This window comes from Odontesthes bonariensis, chromosome 23 (assembly GCF_027942865.1).
Source record: "Odontesthes bonariensis isolate fOdoBon6 chromosome 23, fOdoBon6.hap1, whole genome shotgun sequence".
In the NCBI taxonomy this organism is placed as follows: Eukaryota; Metazoa; Chordata; class Actinopteri; order Atheriniformes; family Atherinopsidae; genus Odontesthes; species Odontesthes bonariensis.
In genome coordinates, this window is record NC_134528.1 from 23,312,637 (window position 1) to 23,336,585 (window position 23,949).

At 42.2% G+C, this 23,949-nt stretch overlaps 1 protein-coding gene and 2 pseudogenes across 1 annotated transcript; 1 reads left to right on the top strand and 2 right to left on the bottom strand.

Moving 5' to 3' along the window:
- Window positions 1-3,617: 3,617 nt before the first annotated feature.
- LOC142373824 (solute carrier family 2, facilitated glucose transporter member 11 pseudogene) lies at window positions 3,618-6,800 on the bottom strand (annotated as a pseudogene).
- Window positions 6,801-7,141: 341 nt separating this feature from the next.
- LOC142374103 (RNA-binding protein with serine-rich domain 1-like) lies at window positions 7,142-15,926 on the top strand. Its single transcript, XM_075457631.1, has 7 exons — window positions 7,142-7,220; window positions 9,863-10,009; window positions 10,167-10,346; window positions 10,553-10,655; window positions 10,871-11,024; window positions 11,111-11,252; window positions 14,154-15,926. Coding segments are annotated over exons 1-7 (828 nt in total). The 5' UTR covers window positions 7,142-7,218; the 3' UTR covers window positions 14,254-15,926.
- Window positions 15,927-18,100: 2,174 nt separating this feature from the next.
- Window positions 18,101-23,949, bottom strand: part of LOC142373731 (glycerol-3-phosphate phosphatase-like) — a 13,431-nt pseudogene continuing 7,582 nt past the window's right edge.

Genomic DNA, 23,949 nt, shown 5'->3' on the forward strand with positions numbered 1-23,949 from the left:
GGAAGTACTGGCGCACACACAAAAGCTCTCTCCAGACATATCTTTCTTTCATTCCGCCCAGATGAAATTTAATGCCACTCTTTGAAAATCAGAGAAATTTAAGACATTTTAAGACCTTAAAAAAATTATTTTTTATTTAAGACTTTTAGATCGTGTCCCCTCATGCACTGCAGTGTTTGAGGCAATCTCCGGTCAAACGTCAAAGTGAACCCAGGGGGGGCACACCGGCGTGGATGGGGGGGCAATGCCCGCGAGTGCCCCCCCGTGGCGCCGGCGCTGCATTGTGAACGGTCCGTTCACAATGATTGGATACTGTTTTTCCTAGATTGTACGTTCTAGAGGCCACTAAAACTTTTCATATTTGTGTCAAAACTTTTAATTAATTGGTTGCAATGAGGGTGTGAAGAGTATTTCAAGCAATATGTAAAAAAATGTTCCAGAAAAAGATCCCCTACCCTGCCTTTAAAGGATAAGACCGGTTTTTTGACATTGGGCCCTTGATTTCACATTATAACATGATGTTCTACTCACCCCTGCTTGTTGTTGGTAATTTGGAGCTGTTCCGAAGATATTCGCGAGGCGTCTGGCTGCTCTCTTGAGATATTCGGCCATGAAACGGTTTCCTATGGGCAAGCTTATACAGGCACAAACTATGCTGTTTATAATTTATTAATTACTGTACACTAGCACTGATAACGTGGAGGTGCGTCGCTTACTTAAAAAAATCCGGGTTACTAATTTTGAATTTTAGCCGAATGAATAAATAGGCAGCAGGTCTGTGGGCTGTCTGTGGCAGTAGCACGATGATGACGTCAGTAACACCCACTTTACGACAAAAAAAATCTAAATTACAGTAACCCGGATTTTTTTAAGTAAGCGACGCACCTCCACGTTATCAGTGCTAGTGTACAGTAATTAATAAATTATAAACAGCATAGTTTGTGCCTGTATAAGCTTGCCCATAGGAAACCGTTTCATGGCCGAATATCTCAAGAGAGCAGCCAGACGCCTCGCGAATATCTTCGGAACAGCTCCAAATGTTCAACAACAAGCAGGGGTGAGTAGAACATCATGTTATAATGTGAAATCAAGGGCCCAATGTCAAAAAAACGGTCTTATCCTTTAAGTGGCCTAGGTTAACAGTTACCAAATTAATTGCTAAGGCAAGTCTACGTGGATGTAGCTTAACGTTAGCCTAATTGCTGTTTTAAATAGCTTACTTTTACTATTTTAGGGACACCTGATAAAATTCCAGGTTGACACTGTCAAAAAACTGAAAAATGCACGGAAACTGCAGTGAAAAATGTTTTGCATGAGAAGTTCAGGCTACACAGCCAGTTATTAATATGTCTGCTAATGTATCCTGTGGTGCAGAGCAAGCACACATATTTCCAAATACATGTATATACTTCAAACAACCTGTTCCTAATATTATACCTTCATGTTGCTTCACTGTCAGGCAGGCAAATCAATACCAAATTTCCCTTTGGTGTTCATCTAGGCTGAGATTTGGTAAATGTGAAGGCAAAAGCATGATTAACATGATTTCTTCAACTATCAAACCATTCAGTTACCCCCTTATGTCTTATGTATGGGGGCTTTGTGATCCTGGAAGAGACCACTGCTGTCTGATGATGAAGATGACCACTCAGAACAAGTTTGTATTGACTTGCAGTGCCCCAGTCTTACAAGCAGATACATTAACATAAACCATGGAGCAAAAAGCCCCCATAGTGGCAAATCCTGAGTTTTTTTCCTTTAATATGTCACCCATCTCTATATTTAATACATATGGGAATTTGTGAAACTTTAAGTAGGCTTGACATTCCCAAATTGTGATTTCATCACTCAGCCCAGATGTATAAGATTGGGTGCATTACATTCATTCACAAGGCTCACTGTGACTTCTGTATCTAATGTGAAATCTCTCATGTGTGAGTTTAAACAAGGTAAATGTAAGGGGATAGGAGAGGATTTTTCCTGTCTTTAAAAATGAAACATTTAGGAAAATATCTCTAGAATTTGCATTTATCGCTCTGTAACACTACTAAGGTTTATAAACCCTGTTAGTAGCATTCAAACCTTTGGTGTTTTGTTTTTTTTAGCTCTTTTAGCTCTTTTTTTTAGAACTACACAGCCTGGAGCCACAGCCTAGTTTATCTCCACTTCACATTTGGTGACGTCAGCCATAAAATATTTGGAGTAGTGCTCTAAAGTATGTCGAAACTCACTGCAATGAGTGTAGACCACCAGCATTTCATCAGAATTTGAAACCGAATACACAATCATCATAGCAGCGCTGATGAACCACTAACATCTGTCCCTTAAATTCAAGGGTATAGCCAAGAGGTTTCCCAAAAAGGGAAACAGGTGAAAAGGCTTGTTTTTTTTCATGCACTAAAAAAAAAAAAAGGGAAAAATTCTGCCAGTATGTGCAGCAGAGGGCACTGTCTTCTGGCTATAGTTTTAGATTTAATGAGCAGATTTGAGAGTAGTTTTGATCTTCTAACCATCTGACCTAAATTCTCCAATTTCCTCTCTAACGCATTGGTCGGAAGTCCCCCCGGGTTCTGAATTTGTCCAAAGACTCCAAGAAATTATAATTGGAAAGAGGGGACACCATAAATGTAATTCATTCTTCTTCCCAGTTAATGCGATGAGTCACTGTGTGGTGTACTTGGAATCCCTTTATGGGGCTTTCGTTTGAGCCTTAACCCTGAAAAACGTTAAATCTTTGAAAATCATCAAATTTTTCCCGAAAGAGCCCTGATCAGCGATTCAACAAGTTATCAGCCAGTTAAATACTGTAGTACTGATGAATACATTTTCCCACTATGCACCTGGGAAACTGAGTAATCTACAGAAAGGTTTTGTATCCAACACATTTGTGTCTGTTGATAAACCTGAGGGAATCATCAGGAATGACATTGAATAAAGCGTGTGGTGTTTTTTCTTACGCGGCCCTGATCTAAATAGATTTGTTTTTGATTTTAGAATTTCATGAGGCTTCTAAGTTGCATTTTGATATGCTGCGAGTTTCTACAGCTGCTACCCTGGCAAGGTCTCTGTGGGGCTTCATGGTAATATGAAGGCAAATTAAAAAGGAGAAGAAAAACAAAGGTGTTCAAACACACTTGTGTGTTTATCCAGCCCGTTTCTCAGGATTAGACTAAACTGTGTAGTGTAGGCTTTTATCACGGTTAGAGAATTGCTTTTGACTGGTTTAGCTTTCTGCCGTTTTATTCTAATAGAAGCGTTATTTTTAGCAGCGTAGCTGGCCTTACTGTAAATCGTCAAAGCCAAAACGTAAGGACCAAAATGAGCCAGTCATGTTTTCTAACCTAAGAACCCTTGAACTCTTCCTTAAGAGTGAAAGGTTCTCAAAAGAATACTTGTGTCTATAAATAAACAGTATTACACTAACAGTTTTGATACGAGTGGACAGGAACAGTTCGATTAAAGTCCTGAATAGTGAATGGAGTGAGAGTGATGAGGGTTAAATTTAATTTAAAAATCCATTGGCTCAGAAAGGTGAAGCTCAAGCTAAATCAATCACAAAGAGGACACGAGTGCAAGTCACTACATTTTTTTATTTTATTTTTGGTACATGCAGTAGGACTTTTCATTGAATAAATATGATTAAATACAAAACGGCATTTTTGTTATAGCCTGTGGAAAAAAAAAAAAATAATCAATACATTTTAAATTATATATATTATATAGCCTGAGAATCATAAAATGGGATTTTTGCTAAATCTCTACCATCACAGAGGATTGTAATTAATTCTTTGGAGACGTACAAGAACAATAAATTCTTTCAGTGATTTCTCGTAAACTGCCACGTGCTACAATAGTGCATAAATAGATTCATATCTGCATATATGATTCATTCTAGGAGTAAAAGCAACACGGGCTGATTGAAGAACAAACAGTAGCTATGACAGATGGTCCGCAGAAGGCCTGTGAACAGCCAGCTGTTGAATTTAAAGTCTCATCCTTTCTGGAAGTTGATGTCCAACATGTTTTCATGTCATATTTCTTTAGAAATCAACTGAAAGGAGACCGTAAGGGCAATGGTGACATCTGCTGGCCTTTTATTGAAGAGTTGCCTTCTTAAACAGAACACAAAGAAACATGAAATTATTTTATGCTATATAAATAAATCTCCTCAACCCTGAACCGGATTAAGTGGGTCGAGATAACAGATAGATGAACGGATATAAATAAATGTCCTGATGGACCTCATGGATATTAAAGAGAGTCATCCAACTAATATAGTTAAATCACACATACAATCAAGTTGACAAATAAATAACCAAAAAAAAAAAAACACACAACACCCCAGAGTGAATAATCTGATTTGGTTCCCTACATGGGAAAACATATTGGACAACTCACTGAGCTGAATAGACAACAAACAATCACTGTTATCTTAACAGAGCAGAAGTGTTCAAACAGTGGATAAACCTTTAATAGATGCACTTCAAATGATTCCCCATTCCACTGCAAACACATCAGACCACCAGAGGTTAAGAGTTAGCACATTGAGTTGGCTGTGGTATGAAATGCGCTTTATAAATAAAGATGCCTTGCCTTGCCTTAGCTAGCCAAGTCTGAGGTGTATATAGTCCTCTTGGCTGCCTCAGTGATATTGGAATCACATAAAGTTTCAGTATGATTACTATATCAAACAGCTAAGCTAAACTTTTCAGAGGTTCTCAATGCCTTTGCAGCATCAGAATGTTTCTTTTATGGCTGTGAAATGTAAACTTCTGTTGGGAAGTCAGGATGCCTTTCATGTTCTATTCTATGTGACCGCACTCTTTTACAGTGGAGGAGGTTGACTTGTCTTTTAAAGTTAAAGGTTAATTTCCAAAAAAAATTGATGCAAATCCTTAAATCCCTCATGAGACAATGTCATACCATATATATATAGCAATATGCATAAATATAACACAAAGGCCCAGCCTGTTCTATTTAAACTTTTCATAGAAATCAGATTTTAGTCTCTATTTTTCTGGTCGCATTCAGGATCCAGTGCAAGGGTAGTAAAAGAGCATGCTTTACATAGCTGGTACTGATTACTCAGAGGCTCATCAACCTGCCTGTTTGAACTTTCCCTCGCTTTCCCTCCATTTCTTCTATCAAACTCTGCTGTAATCTGAGCCAAAGTCTTGCCCTTTGTCTCTGGTAAGGTTCGCTCAAAAAGCACAGCAGACACCAAGCACACGACCAGGAAAGGCAGAAAGCAGTAGTTTCCCAGGATATTTATAAAGAATGGGAACAACATTCCAACTATGAACAGGCTGATCCACATAAGGGAGCCGGCGATCATGTAGGCCGCCGGACGAGCTGCGTGGTCGAAGATCTCAGCTGGTAAAATCCCCGTTACCCCCGCGGGACCCAAGCCGAAGCTGAGGATGTAGGCGAAAACGCATGCCATGCTGAGGTATGGCATCCCTGCCACCCCTTGGCTTTGAAGGATAAGAGCTACAGTGAAGACTATACTCCAAACAGACATAAGACTGTACCCCCCAATGAGAAGGTATCTACGGCCCACACATTCAATCAGGAAGTTACTCAGAATGGCAGCAGTTAGCTCTGATGCTCCCGTTCCAATGGTGACATACTGAATTTTCTCTGGTGGGATCCCTGCCGCGAGGAATATGTAGGATGCATAGAAATAGAATGAATCATTGCCACAAAGCATCATGGCGCTGCTAGCAATCATCACTGTCCTGAGTTGGGATCGTAGGTCACGATCCTTAAACAGGGACCAAGGCGTCTTGGAAGGAGCTGAGGAACCAGAACTTAGGGCTGCTGACATCTCCTGTTGCTCCTGCAGCATCTCCTCCATCTCCAAGGCAGGAACCTTCCCGCCACGGAGTCTTCCAAGAGCCTGGACACACGCTTCCCTATCTCCGCGGTCAATGAGAAGGTATCTGGGGCTTTCTGGGAACCAGGGTAGGGTAACCAGCTGGATTGAAGCTGGTAAAGCATTACTAGCTAGTAAGTAGGGCCAAAGAGGCTCAGTTCCAAGTAACTCAGTGAGTCCCACAATCTGACCCATGAAGATCCCAAATGCAGTGAAAACAGCGGAGGATAAAGCAACGGCACCCCTGAGATGTTTGGGAGCACTTTCTCCGAAGTACATAGGCTGGATGTTCATGCTGACACCCGAGTTAATCCCCACCAGGAAACGAGCAAGGATGATCATCTCAAAGGATCTCGCCACCTTGCATGTCAGCATGAGCACGGCCCCAGCAAGCAGGAAGGAGTTATTCAAAAGCAGTGATTTTTTCCTACCAAAGCGAACAGCCAAAGGCCCTGCAAGCAGGGCTCCAAGCAACCCGCCCAGCGAGAAAGCCGACACAGTGACAGTCCACAACAGGGTCAGCTGAGGGACGTCCAAGCTTTTGCCCCAGCGCTCTGTGTAGGTGTCATTGATGAAGCTCTGGATGTAGGTGGTGGGAGCATTGATGATTGAGATGTTGTAGCCATACTGGAAGGTGCCTCCTATGGCAGCAGAGCACACAGTCAGAGCAAGGGTCCCGGGACTGCCTGAAGGCCGGCTGGTTTCCTCTGGTTCATTTCCCCCCGTGGAATTCATCTGCATGCCCACTGTCACAGGACTGTGTCCTGTAATCTTTAGTTCATCATAGAAGTCAGAGGTAGCATGTGATCGTTTACCTTTCTTGTTGTAGGAAACGCCTCATACAGACTGTCTTTTGTCCTGTGTGTCCAGCCCCACGCTGCTCTTATCTGTTTCATTTGCCCACATCTATTGTATAAGAAGGCAAAGCAATATTTCTAATGGCTGAAGTCGGTGGAATTTTGAAACTTTCTTCCTGAGTATGAGCTGTCAGGCTACTTTCTGACAGTCCATTCCACAAGTATTATTGCAGCGACCCCTGTTGTTAACGCGACAGAAAGGTTTTAACAGTAACGTTGCATGTAATTATGCATTAGTATATGTGTTAAAACAACTATGATATAAAATTTCCCTAGCAAAGATAACGAGGATTTAAACTGCTATAGTTTCTCGTATTCTAACCTGAAAGTCAAAACTGAGGACAATCAAGTTCCAAGTTCTTGCACGTTTCAGAGCGCTTGAGGTTTGTTCCTATCTTCGCGAAGTGCAGGCTGTTGATTGGCTTACACAGAGTGCAAACATTACGTCATCTCCTGGTGACTATTAGTGTCGCGTCCAAGTGAAAAATGTAAGTCTGCGCCACTAATTTGTTTTAGTCTCTTTTTTCTTTCCTTATATGCGTGGTGGGCAAATGGCACCTTGATAAGCCAGAATCGTAATAGGTGTAGTATTTTGGTTTTAAACGCCACGTGCATTTCAGCGGTACCTAATATGCTATTATTAGCTGTTTAGCTAATGCTAATACGGTGAAATATTTGATGTGCTAGCATAAATACGTCTTTATATCCCATAGAGTGAACAGGTTGTGGCTAAAAATGTTGACCGGGATCTGTGAAGGGACACCTACTTTATCAATAGGACAATCTCTGGTTTTCTTATCAGTTTTAATCAACAGTAGCAGAGGAAATATCACGGAGAGAATAATAGACAAACACATTGGTTTGGAAAGTAAGATTAAATGAAAGGATCCTAACTCGGAGAGCCCACGTTTCCTTTCGGTATACTAACCTTACAGAAAAGCACTGCAGTGTATTTACGAAGAGCATTGCAGGATAGTTATTACAGAAACGTATGCACACCAAGAACAGCAAAAAAAGAAAAGAAGAAAAAGAGGTCGAGAGTAATGTACAGTAGCGTGGCAGTGTAGCTAATATTAAACACGTGGTTCGATACTAGACAGGAGGAATTAATACACCCTGTCAATAAAAAGAATGCTGATGGAGACAAACTAGAGGGACGTGCAATCAAACACACAAAACACCAATTTAGTTTTAGTCTTCTGATGTGAAAATGTATGGGTAACTGAGTGAGAAGACAAATCTTCACAGTTGCAGGTCCAACAAAGCCAAAGTAAACGACCGAGCAGGTCAAAGAGTTTAATTTATTCAGCTTCATGCAGGTCTGAGGAGTGTGCGGAGAAGTGAGATTAGTGGCTTGGCGAGCTACGTTGAGCGAAAAGTCAGTTTTTGGTGAAATGCTTTAAACAACATTTAAATGTGGTAACGCAGAATCTTATCAAGTTTTTAAGAGTTTCTGGCAGCAGTCCTCTGTTTTAATAACTGCAGCAACAGTTTTTCTCTGTGATGATTTTTCACACTCCACCATTCATACCACCTGCTCTTCTTATGAAGGAAATGTCGGGTGATTGCCATATTTTGTGTGGAAGAAGCAGGACGGAGCCTGTGAAGGAACGCCAAGTGATCATCTTCCTCTAGCTCTTCCATTTCTTTGCAGGCCAGGTTGTTAAGGGTTCTGTGCGCTTTCCTTACACTCTTCTGTTACAGTAGGACAGGCCTCACTTAGAAAAAAACTAAAACTGCACTTAGTAAATAAAAGTTGGCACTTTTAGAACCTCTAGTTTCTAAAATGTTAAGTCACAGCAATCCACTCGCAGCTCCTGTGTTGAACGAGGTAAATCGCTGTTTTTGGAGGCTTTGACGTTACATATGGTCTTCTCTAGTCTGCTGTTGAAAAGTGCATGTCTGACAGAGGGGTAGTGCTGTGAACATATTCTAGAGTGGACACATACTTAAACTGCTGGTTATTTTTGAAAATGGCTAAAATATAATATTGTTACCGAGCCCATTTATTCACGTTCTTCATATCTTTTCCTCATGAACTGCGCGTCTGCCTCATGTCGGTAGGAAATCTCTGCCTACTGTTTCCACAACTTTTCGTCGTTATTAACTCAGGACCGGTCATTTGATTTGATTTGATTTATTTGATTTTTATTTATTAATGATAGTTCCTGTTATATGCAGACCATTTACATGGGTTCTTTTGCATTCTGTAAAGATGATAGAATTAATGTCACCCGGGAGCAATGTTCCCTCTAATTTTTCATGTGTCTGGGCATACACACAAGCTCCCTGAGCACACTGAGGACCACTGTGAGCAACATCAGGTGTGCACGCTGCGGCCACACACCAGTATCACACCTGTTCAAAACCTTGGATCATAGCCAGTTACACGGCTTATTAAAAAAATCAAATCACAGCAGCAATTTTCATTAGTTTAATTCTAATATAAGCGATTTGGCCCACTTAAAATGAAAAAGACAAAAATCTTGTTTTTCATGAGATGTGCAGTATGTTATGTGTGAGAGTCATGCTTTGGCCATGGAAAGAGTCATGCTTGCAGCCTTGTTTTGCAGAGTAGATCTTTCTCACTACAAAAAGAAAAAATCTCATCCAGTTTCACCGCTTGTTCTTCCAATTGCACATACTCTGACAGCCATTCCATCCTAAAAGAACCGCATTTCTTTTTTTACTTTGGCTTGGTGAGTGGATGTGTCGCTGGCGCTGCCCGTTTGTTTCGACATGATAGGGGGCGTCTCTTAGCTCCTAACTCCGCCGCACTGTTGTTAGCTAGCTGCTCTGCACGGCACGTATGGGCAGGGCACATATGCAAGCACTATCAATGCTATGATTGGCTGCATAGCGTAAGTAAACTCGTATCATTGGCTGAACACCTGGCACTCACTGCGTTACATTGAAAAATGGTACAGAAAAACACATTACTGGTCTAATTAATTAGATTAGGTATAGTATTAGATATTAATTAATACGTTTATGGTGAATTTTATTTTATGCGCTGGATAGATTTTCTTGTGCGCTGGGAATGTGCGAGCAGTGCGCAGCTTAGAGGGAACATTGCCTGGGAGTGATGTAAGGCACTTTAAAATCTGACTCTTCTCTCTTCACCACACAGGGCACCTTCCCCAACAAAGAGGAAGGAGGATGACAAGAGTAAACAGCGCGGCAAGGAGAAGTCAGGATCCACAAAAGACAGAGCTGACAAAGACCGCGGAAGAGACAAGAACCGGTCCCGACGCAGCGCTTCCAGCGGCAGCAGCAGGTCAGCAGCTTCTCTCAGGAAGCAAAACATTAGCACACGTGTCTGCCATCTCACCTTTGCCTGGAGGACTGTTTATTTTATCTTTGATTCATTTGATTTATTTTTTTATTAATTTGAACGAGCTCACAGTCACAGTGAAATGTGATACGTTGTTTAGGTCCAGCTCCAGCTCCAGCAGCAGCTCAGGTTCCAGCTCTGGCTCGTCCAGCGGCTCCAGCTCCTCTGCCTCCAGCCACTCAGGCTCCTCTAGCTCCCGCTCCTCTTCCTCTTCGTCCTCATCTTCCTCGCCGAGCCCCAGCCGACAGCGACACAACAACAGACGGCGCTCGCGCTCAAAGTATGGACCCGGTTTCTGTGATGTGGATAAAAACTTAAATATGCGATCGAATAATAACTGATTTTTTTTGCTAACTCTTACACTTGATTTTTAATCATTTATAGTGTTTGCGTAAAAATAGTTTATTCTCTCTGCATGCTACTTTCAAAGAGTTTTGGAGGAGAGCATTTTATAGATTGATAACTTAAAGGTAAATGTCCCTGTAGGTCAAAATCAGCAAAGAAGGATGAACGGGATCGGCGACGTAGGAGCCCCACACCCAAACCTACCAAGGTCTACCTGGGCCGGCTGACCAGAAATGTCATCAAGGTAACCTGGGAACAATGAACTCTGGGTTTAGACTTATATACATTTTGAGTGAGTGTCACCATTCACATTTCTTTTTTTAAAGAAATCTTCGCCAATCTATACAGACAGGAAAAAATACAACATGATGAATGAAGAGGGAAAAAACGATGGGAATAGTAACTGACTGAACTGTGCTGTGAATCAGCTAATTCCCTTCCTTCTCGTCCTTTACAAAGGAGCACATCCAGGAGATTTTCTCCTCCTATGGCAAGATCAAGATGATTGACATGCCCATGAACCGTCTCCACCCCCATCTGTCCAAAGGCTACGCTTACGTGGAGTTTGAGAGCCCCGAGGAGGCGGAGAAGGCACTGAAGCACATGGACGGAGGTGGGAGGAGAAGGAGTATGTACATGAAAGACTATAACGGGATGTGAGGCTGAAGGTAAAGCATCCCTCTCACTGATGTGTTTCAGGTCAGATCGACGGTCAGGAAATCACAGTCACAGCAGTGCTGGCTCCCATAGTACGCCCCCCGCCTCGCAGGCTGTCCCCTCCCCGCAGGATGCCTCCTCCACCCCCGATGTGGAGGCGGACTCCACCCAGAATGAGGAGAAGGTAATCGGGATGTGATGAGTTTGAATACTTGAAATTCTGTCCGTCGTTGCTGTGTCATTCTACGACATTTATATTTTACTTTGACTTAAGGTCAGTAAGTGGACATTCCACGTCAAGTCGACCTAATTTAGCTAATTTTATTTCAGTAATTCTTTCTGTACGATGGAGATACTCAAAATTCAGTTTTATATTAGCTTTATCCATATTCCTAGCTTCCAGTGTTGACTCAAAATGTAGCTTCTACACAGCCTGTTTCTTACAACATGGGATTTTTCCATCAAGGCTCAGAAATATGAACCGGATGTCATTACTTTTATGATGTAAGTCTAATACGGTGTAACACAAGAGTGAAACCAATCCGCACCTCTGGAATGCATGTTGCACTTTTTGAATAAGACTTAAGTCAGGTTGTGGATGGCACAGAGAGAGCTGCCAGTCTGGTGTTTTTTTTTTTTATCTTAGTGATTACCTAATATGTGCACTCAAATGTAAGCCTTGACTGATAAAGATACTATTAACTAGAGTCAAATTCCAAGAAAATGCGGATGACGCGGTTTGGCGAAAACCAATGACAATCCACAGATTGTAGGGGTCCGACAATCCGCGGGGTTCGCGGAAACAGACGTGTAAACTTTGTTTCCTAGTTCCTACGTATTTATTTAATTCATTTTAATGTAGAACATGCACATGTATGTTGTTTAATGTTACTGATGTGAATTTGCTATCAATCTCAAAAATCTGAGTACAGCCTGGCATGCTTGCTGAAAATGATATAGTACGATGAGTAAAGAACAGCGTTTGGTTAATGCTGATGCTGTTTTTTACGTGTTAAGTGCCTCCACCAGGTGGTAGGAATACTTCATATTAGACTCTTGCTTTTCCGAGACAAACTATCCGGTCTTGACACTATGCTCGTCTTCCGAAGTGAAGAGCCAGTTGTGAAAGTCTTTTGTTTGAAGCAAGATCGTGTTCCTCTCAAAAGAGCGGGGGTGCTGCACAGCCGCGGGGGCCTTTAAAAATTGAACATTCTAAATGTGACGTCACGAGCTACCAAAGCGAATTCTCAAGCGAAGCTTCTCCAGCTACCTCCGCTACCAGGCAGCGTAGGTCGCCCTTGGTGTACGCGCAGCATAAGATTCAAGATTCAAGATTCAAGAGGGTTTATTGTCATTCCAATCATAAACACAGTACACAGTGCAATGAAATAACGTTTCTCGAGAAGTTTTCAGTGCAAACAAACAGCAACAACAAAGAACAGCTGGGACAACAAAGACAATACTAAAAATGCTACAAGTAACTGCAAGTGTGTTAATAAAAACGGCATCCAAAAGTAGAAAGTCAGCCGCTGGTTACACTTCCCATTGACCTTGTTATATACAGAGTCAAATTAACCTTCAATCAGTGCATAATTTAAGTTACACAGAATAATGTCAGCATAATTATGGGGTATAATGTATCTATTTATTTATGATTGCTTCAAAGTAATTAAATATAAAATCCATTAGTCAAGCAAACTTGATTGGAATAACAGCGGACTATTTTAGGAAACTCCTGCGACAGCTCTGGATCACTCGTAAATTCTGTTCGTTCCTGAAAGAAAACGTAAAATACGAAAAGATTGTTAATGCGCCAATTCTCTTAAATCACTCGTACGGACGATTTAAGAACAAATCTGTGCGTACGAACGGTTGTCGCACGAGGCCCAATGAGTCTTTTTCCATTTGGATGTGACTGTTCACAGCAAAGATCACTACCAAAGTAGTCAAGCTGTCCAGAACTTTATGTACCAGATGATGCATGAACCAGGAAAAGTATCATTCAGACTGTAGGTGTGTGAAGCATCCTGGCTATAACAGCGGCAGTACAGTCTAAACCACGCAGCGACACATAACGATATCCAGCCCCCCTGGTGAACTATCCGGTACATCAGCATGTGAGACTGAACGTTTAAGCAGATATTTCGAAGCAAGTACTGTGCCGTGCAAGTGAGCGTGTGTGTGCTTGTGAAAGTTTATCCTTTCAGCTGACCTGTATGCTGCTCTCCCATCGTTCTCTACTATTTAGGATGCACAGATACACACAGTATTCATATCAGCACAATAAGGATCTATCCCCAACATGCTGTTGTTAAAAAAAAAAAAGCCCAGTGATTTCCAGAGTGTCACTGTTGCGTCACGTGCTGCCTCCTGCCTGCTCTCAGACACCGCAACCCTTTCCTTCACATCTCCAGCTGTGAGCTGCTTGTGTGAACAGCAACTGTGGAAAAATACTGGATCAAGTTGTCAGCACATTCTCCCGAATACATCGGTGTTCGGGAGAGCGTGTGTGTGTGTGTGAAGAAGGCTTTAGTCACATGAAATTGCTGTTGATTCAGTCTGTGTGATCAGCTTCTTTAATCTTAAGTAGTTTTGATGCTGATTCCATGCAAAAGAAGCTGAATAATTAAATGATTATTTCCATGGTTCACTGCGGTGATGGGAACAAAAAGCAGGAATGAATCCCGAGAAAGCAGACGTAAATTTCAAAAGCATCTTTTGGAAATTGAAGGCCACAAATAGCCTTTTAAATAAGAACATAACAATGACTGACAAAGCTGTAACCACCACGAGCTGCGTAAGAGATTTAGCATTCGCGATTAATCTCAGAGATCCGTGGTAGTTGCGACTTAATTCGAACAAAAAAAACAACTAATTTCAGCTTTCATTTGTTTCCAAGTTGAGGTGTAAAAGAGATGAAATCATCCAATTCTTTTGAGATTCCTGGATTTTAAACCTGAGAACTTCATGAGTTATGTTTTGTTCCAATTCAAACGAAGTTGAACTGTATTGAATAAATACATTTTTATCTGAAAGTGAGATGATTGAGGGAAGAAATGTTTTTTTTTTTGTTTGTTTTTTTTAGATCCCGGTCTCCTCGGAGACGTTCTCCAGTACGGCGCAGATCTCGATCGCCAGGCCGCCGCCGTCACCGCTCACGCTCCAGTTCCAACTCCTCCCGCTAATGAGATAGAGATAGCAGTGTTTGTGTGGTAAAGTGATGAGAACACAGGCACCAAAACCATCCCTGCTTCTCCCAGAGGACCCATTTAGCATTTTGTGATGTTGGAAAAACTGATTTCTAACTGTCTGAATGAGCGATAACTATTTTATCTGTTTGCTGTTGGACACTGGTTGCCACACAGTGGCCTGCAGGCTTAATAAAGCCCTTTTTATACAGTAGTTTGGCTTGACTTTTGATATGTACGTTTTCTTTTATGTAGTCGTTAACAGCACCAGTGCTGGTGCAGCAGTGTCTGGTTCAAAAAAAGAAAAAAAAAATTAAAGTTATTTTTGTGTCAAATTAAAAAAAAAAAAAATAGTGTAGATATTAATCCTAAAGTCCTACATAAAACATCCACTTGTAAAACAATATCGCGGTGTATATTAAAAAAAAAAAAAAAAAAAAAACCTGGTTGGCAACAGTTTGTAGTTGTTTTGTAACTTTTTTTGTACATTCAAATCTAAACAGTATTACATAGATCCTCTTAAATGTGAAGCTCTTCAGCAGGCATTGTTAAAGCAGATCCGGAGGAGTCCAATCGCATTTTTGGGGTCATTTGTTTCCTCTCAAGATTTGTGCGAATTTAAGCTGCCGTTCCTGGTTAAAGTGAGCACGGTGGTCCATGTGTGCCCCCCTGCTGTGGGAAGTGAAAGTAGTCGGTCGGGGGGAAGACACGGCCGCGTCCCAGGCCGATGCGGGGTTTCACAACCTTTTCCGCTATGCCTGGGAACAGAGGCGTGAAACTTCCTCCGCCCACGTTCAGTCAGAAGTTTGGGTGACTGTCCGGAGGGTGAAGTGAAGCGTTGATTTGTTACACTCATAAATGCAGACATACTGATTTAAAATGAACGAGTCGCAGTGTCCAAACCTTTGACTGGTACTATATATACCACTTTATATGCCGCTGGTAAGACATCAGCCTTGCTTTGGGCTGCTGTTGTGCCACATCCAGGCTATGTGGTGAAGCCGATGTTTCACTATGAAATGAATCGATTCATAATTGATGTAGTTGGACCCACAGGCAGCTTTTCCCAGCTGCCACCATCATATATTTGATGGACCACAGCTTGAGGCAAATAATCTACTGGTTGATGTTGGCGTCTGTGTTCTCATCCCTTCGGTTTTATAGCAATCCAACGGTACAGTATGGTTCTTAGTGTTTTGACTTTTTAGTGCTGCCCTGTGTCATTTTACTTTGTTTCTGATTTTGTTGTTTTTTTCTCCCTTAAGATAACCCCAGTCTTTGTTAAGGGAGGTGGAGAAGAACTACAAAATAGTTGTGAAGAGCTAATAGCTGATATTTTCCTGGTGTAAGAGGCTGACAAATCGAGCCACATTACAGAATTTAGCAGTCTGACTGATAATCTAGCATCACCACATACTGTGATTACTAAGGCAGCTGTACAAATGAGTGACCTCAGTCAGCAGTGAGTCTGATCTTCGATGCCCCACGATTTTCTGTACTTTTCTCCTCCTCTTGATTCAGAAGTTTGCGGTTGAAGTTGTGGGAATGCGTGTTGTTTACTTGCTTTCCTTAGTAATGGCCTGTGTGTCTTGTCCGTGTGTGCATGTGTGCATATTTTGTATAGCACGCAATGAGTGTTGCAAATCTAAAAATAAACTCATTGTGTAAAAGGGCTTTGTCATGTCTGATTTCAACACATCTTGCCATTATTCAGGCCAGTTTAGCTATTTTAAGCCCGTTATCTTTTGAAGGTGTCATGGTTTTGTTAAGACCTCTGACCCACAAGCAGAAAATACTCCGGAGATCAGATACAGGTTTTTTTTTTAACTTTATTGTAAGACAGAGTATTTATCTTGCGGGAATCGGGACTGCAGCGGAACCGTGGAAGGATCTGGAGCTCTGAAAGGGAGACAATATGGCGAGGCTGGATACTGGATGGAATAACTGAAGAGGACGAAAGCGGTCTTACAGAGGTGGGAGGGGGCTTGGCTGGAGGATATGTCTCGCGGTGTTGGGCGGACAGGTTTGTAAAGACCGGAGCAGCAAGGTGGAGGTGAATGGAGCCAGTCCAGAGTCTGAGTCCAGGTAGTCACGGAAACTAATGGATCTGAACAAAGGACCTCAGAAGGAGGCGAACGGGGATGACCTGAAGAACGAGAAGAGAGAAGTAAAGCACACAGGAAAAACTCAGGAGCTCAGAAGGGCGGCTGGACATTACCAGGCTTGATGAAGTCAGCCCAGCACACCGGCGCCCTCTGGTGGAGAGACCTAGCCAAAGCCCCAATCCCTGACAGGAGGAGGAATATTGGGCTTTTGTTGACATGTTTAGACTTGTGAAATAGGCGGTTCCATCATTTTTTACTCTTATCCGGGAAAAAAAGGAAAAAGCAAAATATATAATTGTAATATTTTTCATAGCCGAGAGAAGGTTCAGCTGTTGAATAAAAGATTTTTGTGTCTGAATAGCTGAGTGAACATTCTCAAAGTGTGAAGATTCCATCATTTTTGCCAGTTGTTTGTGTTTCTGTGCTTCTTTTTCCTCTCACACGAGGTGTGTTTGGCTTCCATTATTTTTCTAACTGTGATTTTGCAAATGATTGTGTGTGAATTGGACCGAAAGCAGCAGCTAACTGGCTCTGTTTGATACCCATTCAGAGTATAAAAACCAAAAAAATATCAAATAGAATTGTGTTGGGTCACAAAACAAGCGGTTGAGAGAGCCTTGAGGTGCTGGCAGACTTTATAAAGTCACACGCAGGCTGTCTCTACGCCTGCGTGTGACAGCCTGAAGAAGCTTACCTGTAAAGACACGGATCGTATCATTATTTATAATAGTAGTTGCTTCTTGAATGCAACTGCTAAAGAGTCTGAATGTGGATGAAAACAATAACATCTTCTTGCCAGCTGAGGTGCAAATCGTCCCTCAGGTGCTTACTTACTGTGCTTCGTCCAAACGGGTGTCTGAACGCTTCCAGCACTTCACAATCCTGTGTCCCTTGACGGCTCCTCGGTCTGTCTGCTCCCTTCTCGCAGCTATGGCCACAGAGCTGTGCTCATCACCAGCCCTGAATGAGACTCAGTACACCTGGCTGATTCCTTCCGTTTTCCCTCCAACCCTTTGAACACACCTCACACCAAATCTTGCCAAACTTCATTTTGAAGTGTTGTCTTCCTGTAATTTCCACTCTCACCCATCTCATCGTCTTATACGTCGGCTTATTAAGGAGTAATATGCCTCTTTAACACGATCCACCTTTCCGTTGCTCACACATAAGCTTACATGAGAGGAACTGGCTGCGCTCCCTGGTCCAGACAAAGGACAAAGAGGTGAGGCGGGCGCAGCATGGAAAGCATCTCTCATCAGGTGACTTTAAGCACGGGACTTCCACGGGAAGTTCCCTTTAAAGTTGAAGCCACAGAGAGTAGAGGTTGGTTTTGTGAAAATACTTGATTTTTTATTGATGATGTGAGCGAGAACAAAATACACAAAAGACTCGGATGTAAACAGACACATATCACCACACTGATGACACTTTTTTGTGTGCTCGTTTCCCCTTTTGAGTTTAACTAGAAGTTGCTTCAGGGGAAGATTGTGTCACAGACAGAATGAAGACCAGTAAAGCACTCAACTCTCGACTCCAAACACTTAAAAAGGCAGAAACAATACTGAATATCATTGTTCTGATCTTATTTCAGGCTAAAATGAACAGCTTTGGTTAATGATACTTAAATCTGGATAATATCCCTTAGTCATCATCACCTGTCACAGCAGCAGCCATGTGACGTTTGAAGTATATTAAATCATAATAAAAAATGTAAAGAAATACTACCTTTTATCACAGTGGACCCTGGTGTGCAAACAGCTAGAAATGCCAGTCAAGCTTACAGTAGCTGGGACATCATGCAGGGACATTTCTCTGCCTCATCCCTGCAGGGCCGGAAGGAGGTCTGCGATGCTCTCCACGTAATAAAGCGGCACCATCCCCTGCCTCTCCACACACCCGCTACTCTGATGGCCCTCGGCCTCGGCCACGGTGCTGACCCCCGTCAGGGTGAGGAGGGTCTTCAGGCCACAGTTGGAGCCCAGCATGATGTCCGCGTCCAGACGGTCTCCGACCATCAGGCAGCGCTCCCGTTTCACGTCGAACTGAGGGGCCACGCAGTCGAACACGGCCTGCAGCAGGAAGCCCGTACCTGAGGGGCAGAAGGCTTTTATTTTTGATAATTAAGATTGGACCATGTTTAAAACACTGTATTAATAAGGTTATTTCTTTTAAAGATTGACTAAACTCCTCCAGAGCCACAGAACACAGGGCTTAAGTAAATAATTTGCATGACAACAAGAGTAAAGGATTGGTGACATCTATACAGACACATTAACTTTATAATACTGACTCTCGTTTCATTTCTTGATCTGAAAAAGTCACATATAAGGTCTTTAGTTCAGTTTGCTGCAGTGTATTAACCAGCTTAAAGTGAAAGAATTGTACATCCTTGCCTGGGACAGCCTTTCCTCCCTCCAGAGGCAGCCTGGTGTCTCTGTTGGTTCCCACAAACAGACAGTCCTGCTGGATCAGCTACTGCAAGGCTCGGTTCAGCTTCGTGGAACTGAAGTGTTTGTCGAAGCCGACCACCACCGCCTTCACCTCGGGATCCAGAGGCACGCTGCTTTCTGGAGATGTGCTCAGGTCCCACCCCGGTGTGCTGGATCCCCACGACCTCCAGCTCCTGCTTCATGGTGTTGCGTCCTATCAGGTACACTTTGCCCTCCAGGTTGCAGACCGTCTTCAGGTACATGGCGGAGGATTACGCGGTCCCGAACACCATTGTATCCGCATACATCTTCCTCGTTTTGCTGCTGTTGTTAGTGACGAAGAAGACATTTTTACCGTGCTCCTTGAGCAGTTTTATGACTCGGGGAGCGCCGGGGAGGCTTCGTCCCCTCGCCAGATGACCCCGTCGCAGTCAAACAGGATGCTGTCCACCGACTCCAGCAGCTGTTTCACCAGCTCACCCCTGTGCTTTTTGACCCGGGCACCGGGGAGTTAAAAGAGATGTTGAGCGCTGTTTGAGTTAAAAACCTAAACTAAATGAAGCACCGTTAACTGTTGTTACGGCGCTGCTTTCAGCACCCGAACGTTACGGTTAGTGTACCGCGAGGAGACGAGCTCTCTGTGATTCGTGGCAGTTTTAAAACAGTTGAGACAACACTTTGGGGAGTGTATGAGTGGTGTGTTAAAACTCACCGGATGGCCAGCCTGACCTTACGCAGCGGCGAAAAGCGACAGGAGCAGGAGCCGGTGACGTAACACGTAATCCGCGTGAATTCGGTGTGAACCATTCCATCTCAACGGGTCACGTTTTGTGTGACGTTGCATTTGCGTCGCAAACATCATAGAATTGACGTCACAAACATCATAGAATTGACGTCACAAACATCATACAATTGACGTCACACAGATCAAAGAATTGACGTCACAGGCACTACTTACTAACTCTAATATATGAACTGGGTTGCCATCGAACATCCCCTCCATGAGACTGTTATCGGAAAACAGAGCTTCTTCAGTTTGGATGCAAAACGGACCGCTACAAGAAATCATTCCTGCCCACAGCCATCAGCATCTATACCATGGACAATCCCGTTCTGGATGAAAACCCCAAGCACAGACAAGCTGTGAGCACAGCTGTTTATTTTTTTGTTGCTCAAGCCTACTCAAAATCAAATTTGGCACCAAATCTAGAAAAAATTCACAACATCGAGGATCATTTGGTCCAAAGTGTTTGGGCTGAAGTTAAGGACTATACATTTGATACATGCCCTGAAAGGATGATAAAAGTTGGCGAAAAAACTTTTGAGAAGTTTTGCTCCAAAGGGGGCTGTCGAAAAAAAGATGTTCTGAAATTAATATATTCAGAACATGAAGAGATAGACTGCCAGCTTATCTCCTGTTTTAAAAAGAACCTTTTGAAATCGCCATGGACGCTTAGCCGTTTGGGAGGTTTCTTTTCAAACGCAGGCAGAGCTTTCTGCCATTTAATAAAACCCCCCTGTCTGGTGTCCCAAGATACAGCTTCAGAAGAAGCTGTGGTTACAAAAAAGAAAAGAACAAGAAAAAATCAGGTCGCACCTATGGAAGACTTTGAACCAGATGAGCAGCCCACACCTGAGAATTTTTTTTTATCCAATCAATCGCTGCCAGAAGACAATAAGACGATTATTGAGGACACACTGAAAGCAGTGATTAATCGAGCTGGTTTAAGAGCGTACCGGGAAATACCACCTGAATTATTCGACAGAATCTATAATCATTATTTTGATCAAATCTGGCCTCTCATTGAGGGAAAGGATTTCGACAAGTCCCCAGAAAAAATGATAAGACTCCATAAAACCATTTTTAGACAATTTGATTGGAAAGCTGGACAGCGACAGGAACACGTGTTGTTTTTACTGCAGTTACACTACGTAAGAGTAGACCGCTGGTTCATCTCCGTTTTCGTTGAGGAAGTTATGAAACCCTACGTTGAACTAGGCCCAGTCAAAGCTTATTTCAGGTCTATCGGAGTTTCAATCATTAAGTGGCTAGACGCAGATGACCGAAGCGACGACACTGACCTGTTAGCAATATACGACGAACTGTATTAAAGTGCAGGACACAGGAGCAGGTGATGTTATTCCGAAGCTTTATTTAGGAGGAACAAGGTTGTCCAAAAACTCTCCAAAAGAGAACAAAAAGGACTATATACAAGTTATCAATAATAATATATACTTCTCCCAAAATGAGAGAAGTATATCTATGAAAAGTTATAAAAATAATAATCACTCCACTGAGGAGGAAAAAACAAAGACTTTGAAACTTTGAACTTTAAACTAATAATCACTCCTGCTGCGGAGGAAAACAAAAACCCTCTCCTGTAGAAATAGGAGGCACTAGGGTATGAAACTTTACTTGAAACAAAAGATCACTCCACTCGGAGGAAAAAGCAATAACGCTATCAAACTTAAACTGCTCTTTATCAAGGCTTTGATTATAAAAGTTATCCAAAAAACAAAACTCTCTTAGCGAGGAAATGGTCAGAACTATGGCATGGAACATGGACTTAGGTTTTAACGAAGGCGAGAGGGAAGCACGTTGGCGACAACAGATACGACACACTGGCACAAGACAAGGGGAGACGTCAACTCTTATACACACAGGGTTAACGGGGACAGGTGGAATCATTCATGCGACAATCAGAAGGGAACACAAGAGAAGGGGCAAGTGACCTGAAACGAGCGGGGAGTTAATCTTTCAAAATAAAACAGGAAGTGACGAGACATGACATGGAGACGAGACAAAAAACCCACTTGACCTCACCGCGGTGTGACACATGTAAGGTTAAGGTCAGAAATAACAAGCTGTACAGACTGGAGTTTCAAGTGGTTGACCAGAGTAGCAGAATCCCTCTACTGGGCAGAAAAGCCAGCGAGGCAATGAAGTTGATAAAAATACAGTACGAGAACAGGCAATCAGAGAAATGCCACAGCCAACCGACGTGAAAGGGGTACAGAGACTAGTTGGGATGGTCAACTATCTTTCCAAGTTCTATGACCACCTTTCAGATGACTGTGAGATTCTGAGACAACTCACACCCAAGGAGAACATGTGGGAATGGACAGACATCCAAGAAGGGGCGTTTCAAAGACAAAATTGCTAAAGCACCAGTCCTACAGTACTACAACAAGGAAGAGGAGTTGACACTTCAATGTGATGCATCAGACACAGGACTGGGGGCCGCCCTGACACAGAAAGGTAAACCAGTAGCATTTGGTAGTAGGGCACTTACACCAACTGAAAAGGGCTATGCCCAAATAGAAAAAGAATGTTTAGCGATAGTATTTAAGGGGCTATTGAAAAATAAGGAGCAAGAGGTATGGAGTAAGAAAGTACAGCTGGGAAACAAAGTCCTGTTATTCGACCATGACTACGCGACAGAGGTTGTTCAAAAGAGAAAGGAGTATAACGCCGCTAAAAGAATCTTGAAGGAGAAAGGCGTCCGGTTTCAAACGCCATTGACCAGGATGAGGATCCATTGGGAAACGGGAACCCGAACCTACAACAGCGCTGAGGAGGTGAAGGAGGAGTTGGAGAGACGCGGACTCGCAGAGAAGACACCGACGACCGCGGCGGCGGACGGGCGGGAGCCACGGCTCCACACAGCCATGGAGTGGCAGCGCAAGGAGAGTCCCCGGAGGACATCTCAAGGCACTTAGATAGTAAGTCCAATTCAAGCCAATTGGAATTCAATTCATTGTAATCATAATTATTCATAAAATAATCCAATTCGTTCATATAGAGCCAATTCAAAAACAATTTCCTAGCTAAGAAAACCAAAAGATTGCACTGAAAACTAAAATTAAAACTAAATAAAAAGTATATTAAAAAAAACTAATTAGTTGTGTTTCTGGCCTTCTTATGAATGTTTGTGAAAATTCCTCTTTGAAACCTCTTTGAACATATTGATAATGTCACAAAATCCAACATCAATCACATCAATAAACACTGGGTAATAAATAGACGAATATTAGATTTTATGTTTTAGTAGAAAAAAAAAGACTCTTTGGGTAATACACTTCATTATATCTACTTCACCTTGTGTCAAAAGAAAAACAAGATTTAAAAAAAGAAAGCAACCACTGCAGATGAACAAATAACAAAGGAATGAATATGTTGGTAAAATGAGTTCAGACTGACATCTTCGGTGGAAGGTGAGCAGTTCACTCTCAAACCAAATTAAATATTCAATATTAAAAGGTGAAAACAAAAAAAAAACTAAACAAAAAATTCATTAAAAACATTTTTAAAATGACACAAAAAACACATAAAAAAATACAGCTGCATTCGTGAATGACACAATATGAAGTTCATTATTTAGTTCCTGGGTCACAAATAAAAACCACTTCACACAAGACGGACATCTTCTGTTGCTAAACAGCCAGAAGCTGCAACTGAGGAAAGACTGGACTCAGTATCTACACCGCAGGCACATGACCCATTTTCCCCCTTTAACAATCAGGACTAGCAACAACTGTTTTATACTGTAAATCCATATGAAAATGGTAAAACTTCACATTAAACATCAAGAACTACCGTACATTAAGCGTGCAATATATTGTAAAAACAAGGAGCAAACATTAAATGTCACCTCAATGAAGCATGTTTTATGTATTGTGTGCTGTCTTCAACCTACTGTATATTTCTCAGAAGCACTGTATCTGAAATCATTTCGTATAGTTATGGTGTCCAAGCTTGCGTGTTTGTGTGGCTTATATGGCACTAAAAATGGCTCCATTCATGAGAGCCACCAGAAAATATCACTCTATAACCACTTTATAAAACAGCTCACGTGTCTGTCTTCCTCTGAGTCGTGTCCTGTCCTCATTGCTTCATTGTCTGACTGATTTTCTGTTGAAGACAAAGAAAACTGTTTATTTACAGCAAAAAATTGTAGTCCAGACTGTTTTACGAAGCCAAAATCAAGAAACGAGCTAAATGTTGACTTCATTTTTTACTGATTTTTTTAGAATTTCATTTTACAATATTCACTTCCTGAGTTCCTCAAGGCTCTGGATGTTGTGGGGCTGTCTTGGTTGACACGCCTCTGCAGCATCGCGTGGACATCGGGGGCAGTGCCTCTGGACTGGCAGATCGG

What these genes read in the sequence shown, in the direction of transcription:
- LOC142374103 (XM_075457631.1), top strand. An exon ending in GCTTCCAGCGGCAGCAGCAG is followed by an intron (nt 10,010 to 10,166) that starts GTCAGCAGCTTC and finishes TACGTTGTTTAG; the next exon opens with GTCCAGCTCCAGCTCCAGCA. An exon ending in CCACCCAGAATGAGGAGAAG is followed by an intron (nt 11,253 to 14,153) that starts GTAATCGGGATG and finishes TGTTTTTTTTAG; the next exon opens with ATCCCGGTCTCCTCGGAGAC.